Source organism: Oryctolagus cuniculus, chromosome 7 (assembly GCF_051225735.1).
Source record: "Oryctolagus cuniculus isolate XC-2025 breed Fujian yellow rabbit chromosome 7, ASM5122573v1, whole genome shotgun sequence".
NCBI classification, from domain to species: domain Eukaryota; kingdom Metazoa; phylum Chordata; class Mammalia; order Lagomorpha; family Leporidae; genus Oryctolagus; species Oryctolagus cuniculus.
Window position 1 is genome coordinate 19,063,879 of NC_142873.1, and position 15,056 is coordinate 19,078,934.

General features: G+C 44.1%; 1 protein-coding gene across 5 annotated transcripts in view; it reads right to left on the reverse strand.

Annotated features, from left to right (window-relative positions):
- DPP6 (dipeptidyl peptidase like 6) overlaps nucleotides 1-15,056 on the reverse strand; it is a 1,254,484-nt gene that overhangs the window by 40,458 nt on the left and 1,198,970 nt on the right. For all 5 annotated transcript variants that reach the window (XM_051857103.3, XM_051857105.3, XM_070077270.2 and 2 more), the window contains exon 17: nucleotides 8,627-8,674. In XM_051857103.3, the coding sequence (XP_051713063.3) occupies nucleotides 8,627-8,674 (48 nt within the window). The remainder of the gene's footprint in view (nucleotides 1-8,626; nucleotides 8,675-15,056) is intronic.

Below are 15,056 nucleotides of genomic sequence, written 5' to 3' on the forward strand. Positions count from 1 at the left end.
GCACTCCCTGGCCACAGCAGAGAGCTGTCCTGGAAGAGGGGCAACCGGGACAGAATCCGGCGCCCCGACCGGGACTAGAACCCGGTGTGCCGGCGCCGCTAGGTGGAGGATTAACCTAGTGAGCCGTGGCGCCGGCATGCACCTGTGTTTTGACTGTGTCCCATCACAGGAGGTCAGGTGTGAGAGTTTTCACTTGTGGCATCATGTCAGTACTCAAAAAATTTTGGATTTTGGAGCATATCAGAGTTTTTTTTGTTTGTTTTTTGGATTAGGGATGCAGAAATGGGCTTGGCGGGAGCCACATGACTGCAGGCATTGGGCACATCACTGTGGCTCCTGTGCCTCAGTTTTATTAACTGAGAAATGGGGGAGAAAACAGTTCCTGCCTCAGAGGCTGCTGAGGATGAAATGAGTTACAATATGTAAAGTATTTAAAACCGCCCCCAGTCCAGTGCGCATGCTCCATTCAGCTGGCCCTCTTGTTAGCACTGCTTCCTGAGGGACGCCCGGGGCCAAGACAGGGATCTGTTTACCCAAGATCTTCACGACGGGAGCGTCAAGCAGAGCAAGTGCAAATGGTGTGGACTTGGGCAGAATCCTAATGCCCTGGACCCGTGGGCGGGGCTGCATGTGCGGATAAGCCGGGCGTCTGCAGGGAGGCGGCGGCTGCACCGGTGTCTTCGTGTTGCTGCTGGAACATTTCCAGCGGCCTTTGCGATCATGAAAGCGCGCAACTGATCTGAAACCGACCTGAGGCCCGCCCGGCCTGTGGGGCGCCAGCCTGACAGCGGCTTTGTTGCCTGCCTGAGACACTGGTTCACCTGCGTGCTTTGATGCGGCCCAGCCGCACCACGGACAGGACACCGCGCGCTCGGGGCTGGGGGCGGGGGGGGGGGGGGCAGGCACCTGCTGCCTCACTGGAGATGCACCAGCTTGGCAGACAGAATGAAAACACAGGGCGTTTTGTTTGAGGCTGGCACAGCCAGGGGTGACATGGGCTGTGAAACTCCAAGAGAGAACATCAGAAACATCAAAAGTTAAACTCGCTGGAACAAACGCCCGCACCCCCATCCGATACCTGCAGGCCAGAGTCAGGGTGCTGGACTGGGCATTTAAGGCCTGCAGCTCTCGGTTCCTGTTTCCAGGTGGGCCCAAAGCCTGATCTGCAGGTGCCAACCCCCGAGGCAGAGCAGAAGGAACCTGTGGCCAGTGTCCAGGGGGGTCAGGGATTTGGTCTCCTGCTCAAATAATCACTTCCAAGAAGTCCCAGCCTCTCCCAGAGACCCACACTGTGATTGGCACAGAGTGTGCATGGGACTGACGTGTCTGCTGACACACTGAGTGAATTTTAAAAAATTTAAACATTTTGTTAATCTTTTATAAGTCCATGTTCACTGGAGCATTTGCTGTGGGGCTTCTTGCTGGTTTTCCTTTATTCCTTGCTTCTTTCTCATTCTCTCCGCCTCCTACTCCCTCCATCTCTCTTCCTCTTTTTCAGAGTCTTTTCCTCTCATTGAGAAGATTTGTTCTTGAATGGTCAGAATTTCAGAAGAAATGCCATCTTAGCCATTAGTGCACTTGCAGCTTGAATCTCGATTTTCTTACCTGTGAAATGGAGCTGGTGCTGCCTTTCTTTCCTGACAGTTACTATGAGGAGCCAAGAAAATATAACATAGATGGAAGTGCTCTGCAGTTGCACTGTTTTAAGTATTGCAATCTCTTTTAAGCAGATTCCCAACTCTTCAAATATGGGAACCAGGTCTCCAGCCTTATCCCGTCCCCTTCCTCAACTCAAGGATAGGAACCCTCTCCTCTGGGCACCCTGAGACACCTGTACCCCAGTACAAGGATTTCTCTTGGCTGTTTTTTTTCCTTCTTCCAGAGTCTTTATGGGGACAGGAGGCTTCCCTCTGCCCTCCTGCTCCTTCTGCACCTTCTGCAGAATTTTTGCTTGGATTGTATGTGGGAAGGATTGGAGAAACTAGCTTGGACCCTCTCCCCTACCCTCCCCAACCACAGAGTCTGAGGGTAAAATTAACCCTGAACAAGAGGAGACTCCTATTCTCCTCTTCAGGGTGGGTGTTACAACTAACTCAGCCACATTCAATCATTCTTTTCCCAAGCAAAACCATGGCTTAAGTCAGCCTCCTGAGACACCCTGATCTCTACTGACAGCTAGGAATTGAGAAGCAGGCAAGGGCAGGGTGAAATATTCCCAGACTTTGAATTAGGCTACAGGAAAACCAGAGTTCACACACAGCTATCTAAACAGGCTTGGAAAATAAATTCCACACATCACATCATGATATAAATTCTGTCTAGTTTCCTATTAATCAGCTATTTGTTGAGATAAGGTACAATGGTGTCTCCCCCATTGGTGTATTGTTAAATTTCAAGTAGAAAAAAGGAATGTTGACATGTCACACCGACTTCATCTTGTGTACACAATGCTTTTTCTTATCCCACTGGGTCCTATCTCTTTGCCCCTGGGAGTCAAAATTATAAAAGTGACAGCTCAACTGCACACAGTAAAATGTTTCTTGCAAACACTTCTTTATGGAGTTCTTCATGGAACATGGATGACAAGCTAGGATCTCCATCTGTCAACACTGTCTGGACAGAGTTGTTAATCAGACATCTCAGAACGTTGGGAACTTGAGGCTATTGTACTCACTGGAGGACATTTGGTAAATTAGTATCTGAACTCCCTTCCAAAGTATTGTATTCCATGCCACTCACATGGATTATTTTTAACACATGGAATAAGTAAACGTTTTCTTACATATCTAAGCTATAAGTGGGCTCCATTTTCATTCACACAAGAGCTTTGGAAAACCAGAATCAGTTGATCCAGTATTCTGCGGACAGGTGACTCACAGAGTGTTCTCTGGGCCTTCATGCTCCCAGGAGTCAAATCATTCTCAAAAGTAGGCACTACGGTAGCCTGAAGATTAAGAATAGCGTCTCCTAAAGAAGCCAGTGAAAGCATGTGGATGAGACGGTTTTCTAAGAACCACCATACGTCCTAGAAATAGTTGTGTAGTTTTTATTGGACCATAGATTAAGAAAAATCTTTCAAATGTGAAACAATGATAGATTCACAGAGAGTTACAAAAATGGTACACAAAGCCCTGTGGCCTCCTCCACCAGAACCTCCAGGGACGCAGCTTACAAAACAGGAGTGCAATAGGCAGGCCAGGAACCTGGCACTTGTACAGTTCTGTTCACTACACTACATGCCTTATTCAACTTTTAACAGATCATTGGTTTTTAAGAAAGGAAAACGATCATAAGAGGGCAGAAAATTATTCACATACTCCATTCCATTTTAACAAATATTCAAAACAAATAGTATATATTTTTGTAATAAAGAGGTGCCACAGCTGAGGCTCTGTGCAACATTTGCATTTGTAAGTGAAAACCACAGTTAAAGAGATGTTTAAGCATGGGGATTCCCTACAGAGTACTGCTGGGCTGCTGTATGTCTCTTAGATGAGGTGCTTGAGCCCAACACTGCAGCCAGAACCCCTGGGGGCTCGTTACAGCTGCACCTGCTGGAGCGGAGACCATTGTGAAACACAGGCAGTCACTCCTGAGATCCATCAGGGGACTCTGCCCTATTGAGACTGGCAAGGAAGGAGCCATAGGGAAGAGCTGAGCTCAGAAGCCCCTCTCTACAACTTTGCCTATTCCACCCAAACCTCCCACCCTCTTTTGTGCTGCAGAAAACTGCTATTTCCACAAAGCCAATTGCCTAGAACCAGCACTGGCAGGAAGTATCCAACATGGCTGTTGACTGCTTCCCTACAATGACCTATAGCCATTATAATATACATATTGCATACATGTTATATAACATAATCTTGTAATAAGATTGCCGTGCCTGACACTCCTACTCCCATCGTGTATCTGATGCTACAACACTCTCAAGACTTCTAAAAAAGCCAGAAAATGAGTGGCACTCAAACCTCACCCCAGACACTACCCACTATGCCTCCAGAGCATATCAAGGAGTGATCCTAACCCTCATGGGCACAGCTCATTCTCAAGTATGGTCATGCTTCCTCTTGAGTGTGTACTTTTGCTTTGCAAATAAATCATATCCTTCTACTGACCCTGTTTGTGTCTAGTCCTAGAATTCCTTCCTGCATCAGACAAGAGCCTGGATCCAACCATGTCACGACACTATCATGCATATGGCCCAGCAGGTTTTTAGAACAGTCCCCTGGTGAGGCTGGAGATGAAGCCAGGAGCAGGTGCACCTCAACAATGGGCAAACTGACGCTCCCTAGGAAGATGATGGGAGGGGCTGGCACTGAACTGAAGTGGGTAAATTGGCTCCCTGCAGCACCAGTATCTCATATGGGCACCAGTTTGAGTCCCCGCTGCTCCACTTCTAATCCAGCTCCCTGCTAATGTGCCTGGAAAAGCAGAAGATGGTCCCAGTCCTTGGGCCCCTGCACCCATGTGGGAGACCCAGAAGCAGCTCTGGCTCCTGGATTTGGCCTAGCTCAGCCCTGGCTATTGTAGCCATTTGGGGAGTGAACCAGTAGATGGAAGATTTTCTCTCTCTTTGTGTAACTCTTTCAAATAAGTAAATAAATCTTTAAAAAATGATGGGAAGGCCATCACAGGCCTTACCATCTACTCTCCTCCACTCTGACATCTACTTTTTGGCCTTTTTTTTTTCTGGATTACTTTTGGCACTTAAGCCACTTTAAGACCCATTTATTTATTTATATTTCTGATTTAATTATTAATGATCCTTTAATTTTGGATTTCTAATAATTATTTAGTATTTTGGCATACAACAATCATCATTTGGGATGGTTTTTAAACTGTTATTTCTTCAAATAAATCTTAGATCCCATTTTGGATACTTGAACTAGAAACTGGCCATGAGTTTTGACTTCCAGTCAGAGAAGGGGGTACCAAGTATGACACCATAGTGAGAAGGAGTAAGATGGAGGGGAGAACAAATAGGTTATCATGGGCAGGACCGAGTAAGGCCTAGAGAGGGTGGGACCATGGGCAATCGATTTCTCTTCTCAGCTTTGAAAGTGAGTCTGTACACAGTGCCCTGGTTTCAGATGCAATACACCATCAGGTCCCAGTCTCTCATGGTCTCCCAGCCTCCTCCCCTTAGCTTTAAGCTGCTTTTCCCTGCTTTTATGATTGTGAATCAATCTCTTACTAACATTAACTCGCTGTAGTACAGCCAGCCCTACAGGATCCCTGAACGCAAGATGTATGAACTCACTTATCTCTCCCATAGACAACATCTTGATGTCCGATCTTGTCTGGAGGGGTTTCTGAAGAAGAAACCCTGAGCAAAAAGCAACTACCACTTGCATATAGCCCCCAGGCTGAATGGAGCCCCCTTCACCATCATCAAAATTCCAAAGAACATGATATCACCAACCAGTCGAACGAAGGCCATGGGTACTGCAGAACCACCAGGGACTCAGACGTGAGCTGAAGATGTGCCTCCCAGCCTCAACCTCAGTCTCTAGGAACAATTACCTCTAATCCCTCAGAGAGCTTGGTGATTTAAGCAATAGTTGCCTGGCTCTTTGCTCTGCGCTTTGCAATAAATACTTAACTTTGTTCCACTACCCTGATGTCAATAATTGGCTTGCTGTGCACTGGGTAGATCCAGTTTTGGGGGTTCTATAAATTCTTTGAATAAGTTTTGGGGTTTTCTATAACAGCTTTCCTAAGCATCTGCCTCTGACCACATCTACCATTTCAAGTCTTTCCAGTAAATACACGTGCACTTTGCAACTTGCAGGCAGGTACCTTCAAGCAAAACTGTGCTGAGTCCCCCAGGAGAGTCTGGAAAGTTTGATCCCTTGACTGAAATCTTTAATCACCCCTGAGCCAGGCTCCTCGAAATCCTCTCTTGGGTAGGCCTCAACCTTGGCTCCTGGCTTCCACTTGCAACATCCACTTTTAGCAAGGATCTTCCCACCCTAGATGCATGATCAAGTTCCTCATCCCCTGTCTTTGATGTCTAAGACTTTGGGCTGTTTTAGCAAGAATCCTCCACCCTTGGGGGCTCCTCTCAGTGTTTTTCACTTGCTGACCCCTTCCCTCTGCTCTTGGCCATAAATCTCCAGCTATCCCTACCATATTCAGACTGGAGCCTGACCTCTCCCTGTCAAGATAGTCATTTTGCATGATGATCCTGATTTAAGTCTTTCCTGTCATTCTAACAAGTGTTAGTTGAATACTGTAATCAATACACAGTTATTCTCAAGTGTTGAAACTTAACTGAAAAGTGATCGCTGTTAAATATAAGAGTGGGAGTAAGAGAGGGAAGAGATGTACAATTCGGGACATGCTCAAGCTGACTTACCTCAAATGGTAGAGTATGTTTCTAAACATACCAGGGGATTCCAATTCAATCCCATCAAGGTGGCATGTACCAATGCCATCTCACTAGTCCAAGTGATCAATTTCTGTTCACAATTGATCATAATGATAGGACTAAGAGCCAAAGGGAGCACATAAATAAGACTAGTGTCTGCAAATACTAGCTGATAGAATAAAAAAGGGAGAGAACGATCCAACATGGGAAGCGAGATACTCAGCAGACTCATAGAATGGCAGATGTCCTAAACAGCACTCTGGCCTCAGAATCAGCCCTTAAGGAACGCGGATCTGGCTGAAAAGCCCATGAGAGTATTTCAGGCATGGAAAGCCAAAACACTCTGGCAGAAAACACACACACACACACACACACACACAACCCTACATGAAAGATCTCCGCGAGTGAGATCCCAGTGAAAAGAACAGGTCATCAAAGAAGGAGGTACCTTTCTCTGAAGGGAGGAGAGAACTTCCACTTTGACTACGATCTTGTCTAAATATGATCAGAGTTGGTGAACTCAAAAGGCTTCCATAGCCTTGGCAACTCATGACAAGAGCCTAGGGTGATTACTGATGCCACAAACAAGAGTGTCAATTTGTTAAGTCAACAGGAGCCACTTGGTGCACTTACTCCTCATGTAGGAACTCTGTCCTTAGTGTGCTGTACATTGTGATTTAATGCTATAACTAGTACTCAAACAGTATTTTTCACTTTGTGTTTCTGTGTGGGTGCAAACTGTTGAAATCTTTACTTAATATATGCTAAACTGATCTTCTGTATATAAAGATAATTGAAAATGAATCTTGATGTGAATGGAAGGGGGGAGGGAAAGGGAAAGGGGAGGGTTGCAGGTGGGAGGGAAGTTATGGGGGCGGTGTCGCTCCCCCATTCGCGGAGGAACGACACCATCCCGGGTTAGCTGCCGGCCTCCCCGCCTCCGCGGAGGGGCAGCACCCCCGCCGGCCGGCTCTCTCAGGGGTTGCTCAGATGTTCCTCAGATGTTCCTGGTGCATGTTGTCTCTCTCCTCCTTTATAGTCCTCTTCCACCAATCCATGCTTTGCTGCCCACATGCCGAGCACGCTGCTCTCCTCCAATCAGGAGCAGGATCAGCTCCTGCAGTTTATTAGTTGAACTGGTGAGGCAGCTGTGTAGAAGTTGTTTACTGTCTCTCAGCGCCATATTGTGGGAGATTAGATGCATAGAATTAGTCCTAGTTCCAGTAATTTAGTCTAGTCTCAGTTGCTCCCCACAGGGGGGGAAGCCATTGTAATCCATAAGCTGTACTTTGGAAATTTATATTCATTAAATAAAAGTTAAAAAAAAGAAAACTAGGACAAAAAAAAAAGTCAAAAGACCAAGTACCTTGAAGCACCCTGGACACCTTAGGTCAGGGGACATGGGAACCCAAGTCCAGTCACACCCACTGAAGAGTGTTTGACCTTGTGCAGATGCACATCCTTCCCAGGATATGCCAAGGCCTCACTACACCCAGACCTCTCTACTTTGTGTTATTTACGTGTTGAGAGCGACAGTGTTTCTCGAAGCAGAACATGTCCATCCCATAGACGGTGAGTAGGGACATCTCAACCTTCAGCCCATTCCTTTCCCCCTCCCTTCTTGAGAACGCTGTGTGCACATTCCTTAGTTAGCCAAGCCCTCACTTCACCAACTTCAGTCCTTGGCCAACGTCTGATGTCGTCCCCCTGCCTGCTTACAGTCTGTTTGCAGTTTAAGATTTTTGGGACACAAATCCAACACTGCTTGGGTTAGGTCTTCCTGGGCTGCAGCTCTAAGCAAACCAAATTAAACTGTTTCTTAATCGGTTTGTGTCTCAGTTTCTCTTAAAGGCCAACATCTCAGGAAATGTTTTTGTTCCTTTATTCTGAATCCAAGGAAGATTTAAGAAAAAAGGCACTGGGGGCTGATGCTGTGGTGCAGTAGGTTAATCCTCTGCCTGGGACACCAGCATCCCATACAGGCACTGGTTATAGAGTCCTGGTTGCTCCTCTTCTGATCTAGCTCTCTGCTACGGCCTGGGAAAGCAGTAGAAAATGTCCCAAGTGCTTGGGCCTCTGCATGCATATGGGAGACCTGGAGGAAGCTCCTGGTTTCAGATTGGCTCAGCTCTGGCCATTGCAGTCATCTGGGGAGTGAACCAGCAGGTAGAAGACCTTTCTGTCTCTCCCTCTGTCTGAAACTCTACTTCTCAGATAAATAAATAAAATCTTTTTAAAAAGTAAAAAGGCACTTACTTTTCTTGTCTGTTGTGTTGTGCACCGTCACTGTCGGAACTCCAGGACCTGTATTGAATAGAGGAAGAGGAGTCAGAAAAGAAAGAAAAATGAGACCACTAGTTTAGTTGAGAATAAAAAAAAGGGAAGAAGACAAGCTGTCCTTACAACTTGGAAATCTATGGTGTCTGCAGAACCCAATTTCATGAAGAGTCGTTGGTAGAGGATGGCAGAGGCCAGTTCCCTGGGGTTGCTAAAGGCATAGGTCTCTAACTCAGCACCCACGTGTGGGGAGCAACCCGGACTGGACTGAGTTACTGGAATTAAGACTTATTCTATGCATCTGCTCTCCCACAATATGGCGCTGAGAAGGGAGAAGCAGCTTCTACACAGCTGCCTCCAGTTCAACCAATAAACTGTAGATCCTGCTCCTGATTGGAGGAGAGCAGCGTACTCGGCGTGTGGGCAGCCGAGTTGGGATTGGCGGAGGAGGACTATAAAAGAGGAGAGAGACAACATGCACAAGGAACATCTAAGGGGAACATCTATCTGAAGGAACACCTGTGCAGCCCCCGAGAGAGCTGGCCGGCGGTGTGCTGCTCCCCTGCGGAAGTGGGGAAAGTGGCCAGGGGGAACCGCCCTTCCACGGAGGTGGAAGGGACGGCAGCCAACCCGGGAAGAACCAGCAGCAAACCCGGGGAGGGCCGAGCAGACAAAAGAACAGCACAGGGTCCTGTGTCGTTCCTCCACGAAGACGGGGAGCGACACCCACGTCATTACAGTGAACACAGTTCAAAGTACACATGGTCTCTGCCTTACAGTGGCATGACTTAGGACATTTTTCAACTTTACAATGGTGGAAAAGCGGTAGACCCTACTTTCACATTTCAAATTTTAATCTTTTCCCAGGTTGGATATGTGTGGTATGATACTCTTTCATGATGCTGGGTGGGCAGCAGTGAGTCAAGGCTCATAGACAGCCACATGGTACGGAGGGAAAACTACTGGCAGCTCTAGTGCAGCGTACTGCTAATCCAGGATGTTCAGTAGGATCAGTGTATTCAACACATTTTTGACTTACAAGATTTTCAATCTATGGGTTTGTCAGGACGTAACTCTGCTGTGAATTGAGGAACAGCTATATATTTTTCGAATATTGTAATGACAACAAACATCATTTACAAAGCATGACATTTGATATTTATCCTTATAACCTTTTTGCTTTCCAAACACAAATTCTGGGGAGGTTTCATTGAGTTCTGATAAATGCCTCAAGCCTCAGTGCTAAATCAGCTTCACCAGGAAAGTCACTCCACAAACTAGACCCCACAGAACATTTTGTAAAAACTGACATAATAGGAAGATTTTTAAAATGTTAAATTATGCTTCAGTTTTTCTTCAAATCACTTTGGCGTGCAGTTTCCCAATGGTGGGGCTGTTACAAATCGTGGGGAATGGGCGGGAAGGTACAAGTCGGGGCAAAGTGGCCCCGATTAGTTTTCTCTGTAAGTTGACTTTTCCATTATCTATAGTAAAAGGGGGTCCAGGAAGAAAAAAAGAGGGCTTTCTGAATGAAAAATATCTTTGAAAACAGATTAAGAGGCAGTCTTGATGACTCTTCTAGCCTCTTTTGTACTCATTCTGTTATAACTAGCTGGTTTTCCTAGAGTCTATTTCTATTAGACTGACACTTCTCGCTACCGGAGATGCTTTGCCTCCAAACATTAACATGGCTTATTGTCTACTCATTCACTTGTTCAAATGCCTTCCCCAACCACCCAATCTCAGCATTCTTCTACCCATGTGATCAGGCTTGATCCTTAGCTCAGCTTCTCTTTATACAGCTCATCACCACACATTAGGTCAGCACTTTGAATATGGAACTACCAGTGTATTTGTTTCCTGCGCTAGGCTGCGTGTTCCATGAATTTGTCTCACTGACTTTATTGACAATCACACATTCGTGGAGGGCATGCTGAACGAGTGATCATACAGTATATAGGAGAGGCAGAGGGGGCTGCTCCTCTTGGCTCAGGTGGATTGTGCAGGAGAAAGTGAAGTGAGAGGTGAGAATGAAGGGAAAAAGTAGAAGTTAGAAGCAAGAGGGTGGCAGTGGTCAGAGGGAAACAGATCCATTGTGGGGACACTGTGGCTGGGCTATGCTATGCTTTGGTTTGGGGAGCCACATTGAAGCCACAAAATATACAACATTTGGGCATAAAGATGGCTGGAGAGGGCAGCACTGTGGCGTAGTGAGCTAAGCCCCTGCCTGTGGCCTGGGCATCCTGTATGGGTGCCAGTTCATGCCCTGGCTGCTCCTCTTCCAATCCAACCCTCTGCTTATTGCCTGGGAAAGCAGTGGAAGATGGCCCAAGTGCTTGGGTCCCTGCACTCACGTGAGAGACCCCGAGGAAGCTCCTGGCTCCTGACTTCTGATTGGTCAAGCTCCAGCCATTGCAGCCATTTGAGGGAGTGAACCAGCTGGTGGAAGATGTTTCTGTCTCCCTCTCTATCTGTAATCCTACCTCTCAAATAAATAAAATCTTAAAATAAAAGGATGGCTGGAGTTCAGTGTCCTAGGGGTCACTGTCAGGACTTGCCACACACTTCTGAGGGCCCGTATAGGTTGAGTTGAGGCTGGGTTGAGAGCCGGGGAACCTGCTATAGATCCCACCACAATGGTGCCTTAAAGAAGTTCCCTGCAGGGGCTGTGGGGAGGACATCCTGGCCCAGGAGCCAAAGAGCACAGGTTAGAAAAGCAAAGACATCCTCTACACTGAGAGGTAGGGGTGGGCAGTATCAGTGGGACCCATCTATGCCGAGAGGCAGACTATGGGTCATATTAGCCGTGGACATCAGAGTAGACACCTATTTGTTGTCAGTGGACCCAGAAACCATTAAGTGCACATTCAAGTTCATGGAGTCCAGGGGCAATTTTCCCAAACACTGCACCCTTACCCCATTCACCCAAAGCTCTGTTTGTCAGATAGAATGCACAACACCTGGTTACATGTGAATCTCAGATAAACAATGAATGTTTTCTTACTATAAATGTGTCCCATGAGGTATTTGAGATATGCTAAAAAGTTATGGTAGATTATCTGAAATACAGATGTAACTGGGTGTCTTGACTTTTTTTTTTTTTTTCTAAATCTGCCACTCCCTACCAGGGAGGCAACAGAGTATGTTTTCATATCTAAAGAGACAGCATTTACCGCAAGAGATTCAAACTTTGGCTGTAGGTTTAAATTATTGAATCAAACTAAGTTTCCTGGCACTAAGATCCATTTCTCCCCATGGGGAGCCCAAGTGGAAGAACAGATCAATCATTGAGAAATAAAGAACAGACATACATTTTCTCTGCACATTTCAGGGAGAGTCAATTTGCAAACAGAGCATAGCCTACATTCTTATTAATAATGTAAACAATTATTATTTATTTAGTGCCTACTATGTGAAAGGCACTCTGCGAGATGTTTTATATGAATAATTTCTATTCTGATCTTCACAGCAGTTCTGCAAAGTAGATACTTCTAACCATATTTTACAGATGAGAAAACACAGGTTTAGAGAGCTTTAAGTCTTTTGTCTCATCCATATCATCAGAAAGCTGCTGACCTGGATTAGTCCCCTCTCATTTTTTAAATTTATAAACTTAATACGTGTAGTTTCTAAAAAATTCCAAATACTAAAGAAAGGAAAACATTGGCAAGTAGAAGACCTATCTTATCATTTTCCAGAGGAAACCTACATTTTTCTAAAGTGTCCTAAAATGTTTATGTGAACATATAAAGGACTGTCAAAAAGTTCATGGAAAATATGTATTATGAAAAACCAGGCATGGATTTCCAACAGTTTTTGCACCAAAACAAACATCTTTAATTTCTCCCCGTGTCTATACTTTTTGAAGCATCCTCATATGTGGTTATATTTATAAATAAGCTAATATTTTTGACATACAGGTAAAAATAACATACAAACACTTGAATGTACGTGTGAAGCATTTAAGTTTCCACTGTCGAGTAACCTCAGCTGTGGGTTTGTTACCTGTGGGATTTACCATGTGCTTTCTTCAGCAGCACATAGACTAAAATTGAGGATTTACCGTATTGGAGTACATTCCTTCTACATCTAGTTTGTTGAGAATTTTTATCATAATGTGCTGAATTTTGTCAAATGCTTTTTCTGCATCAACTGAGATGACCTTCATTGTGCTAATGTGGTATGTATTACGTGAATATGGATTCATGTATGTTGAATCATCTTTGCATCCATGGGATAAGTCCTTCTTGATCATGGTGAATGATCCTTTTCATGCACTTAGTTCTTGCTAGGTCAGTTGGTCAAGAGAAAGAAATACATGGCTTCCAAATGGAAAAAGAAAAAGTTAAATTGTTGCTGTTTTTAGATAACCTAATATCATATACAGAAAGCCCTAAAGACTTCCTCCAAAAAACTGTTAAAACTGATAAATAAGTTGCAGTGTAAAAAAATCAACATACAAAAATCAGTAGCATTTCTATATACTAACGTGGAACTATCTGAAAAAGAAATTAAGAGAATAATTCCATTTACAATAACTACATAAGGGTAAAATACTTATGAATTAATTTAACCAATGAAGAGAAAGGCTTGCAAACTGAAAACAATAACACACTGATGAAAGAAACTGAAGACGACACAAAAAATGGAAAGATATCCTGTGTTCATAGCTTGGAAGAATTATGTTTAAAAATGTCCATGCTACTGAAAGGAAGTTTCAGACAAAGTATAATCCCTACCAGGGAAGTTCCAATGACAATCCTAAAATCTGTATAGAACCACAAAAGAGCCCAAATAACTAAAGTAATCTTGAGCAGAAAGAGCAAATTGGAAGCAAAATTGGATGTCAAAATACACTAAAGCTGTAGTAACCCAAACAGCATGGTACTGGCATAAAAACACACACACAGACTAATGGATCAGAATAGAGCACCTAGAAATAAATCTTTGTACATATGGTCAGCTGATAAAAGTGTCAATAAGGTCCAAGGAGGAAATCAATCAATATGTTGAGGCAACTGCATCCCCACAAGAAATAGGAGATGAGACCTTTCCGTCACATCATACAAATAAACTCAAAATGGATTAAGGGCTTAAATGTTAGACCTAAACTATGAAACTGATAGAAGAAAACATGGGGAAAGCTCCATGAGATTATTATGGGCAGTATTATTTTTGGATATTATATATATATAATATATAGTATCCAAATATATATAAATTATATATATATCCAAATACACACACACAAATCCAAAAACACAAGAAACAAAAAGCATAAATAGACAATAGACACATAGGATCGCATGAAACTAAAATGCTTCTGGACAGCCAAGGCAATTTTCAACAGAGTGAAGAGACAGCATGTGGAATGGGAAAATATTTATAAAGCAGACCTCTATAAGGGGTTAATATCCAAAACCCATAAGGAACTCAACTCAATAATAAGAAAATAACCTGATCCACAATGGGCTGAGATCTGAATAGCTAGTACCTGTAAGAACACATGTGACTGGTCAACAGGTGTATGAAAGATGCTCAAAATCAGCAATACACAGGACATGCAGTAGAAGACCACACTGAGACACCATCTCACAAGTTTTACATGAAGTAATTCTACCTGTTATTCTCTTGCTATTAATAAATGTATTATTTATGCTCTCAACCCTAATTACTACCAATGGCTAGTATCAAAAAGTCAAAGGTAGCAATTATTAGAGAGGATGTGAAGAAAGGGAAACATTTGTTTACTTTTGGCAGGAATGTAAGTTAGTACGGCCACTGTGTTTCATAAGAGGAAAGTGAAATGGTCAACAGACACATGAAAAAATGCTCAGGATCACTAGCCATCATGGAAATGCAAACCAAAACCACAAGGAGGTTTTACCTCACTTTAGTTAGAATGGCTCTGATACAGAAATCAACAAACAACAAACACTGGCGAGGATGTGGGGGAAAAGATAGCCTAATCCACTGCTGGTGGGAATGTAAACTGGTACAGCCACTGTGTAAGACAGTTTGGAGATACCTCAGAAATCTGAATATAGACCTACCATACGATCCAGCCATCCCACTCCTGGGAATTTACCCAAACCAAAAGAAAATCAGCATATGAAAGAGTTATCTGTATCCCCATGATCATTCTACACAATTCACAATAGCTAAGATATGGAAACAACCCAAATGTCCATCAACTGTTGACTGGATAAAGAAATTATGGTTTATATACAATGACAATTGCAGGAGGATAAGTTCAGCTGCATGGGCCACTATTTGGGAGGCCAAAGTGGGCACAGCCACTTTTGAGAATTAAGAAATATCCATAAAATTTGAAGACACTCATATTGTGCCATCTGATGATTCTACTCATGGGTCTCTCAGAGAAAACCTTGCCCATGTGCCTAAGAGG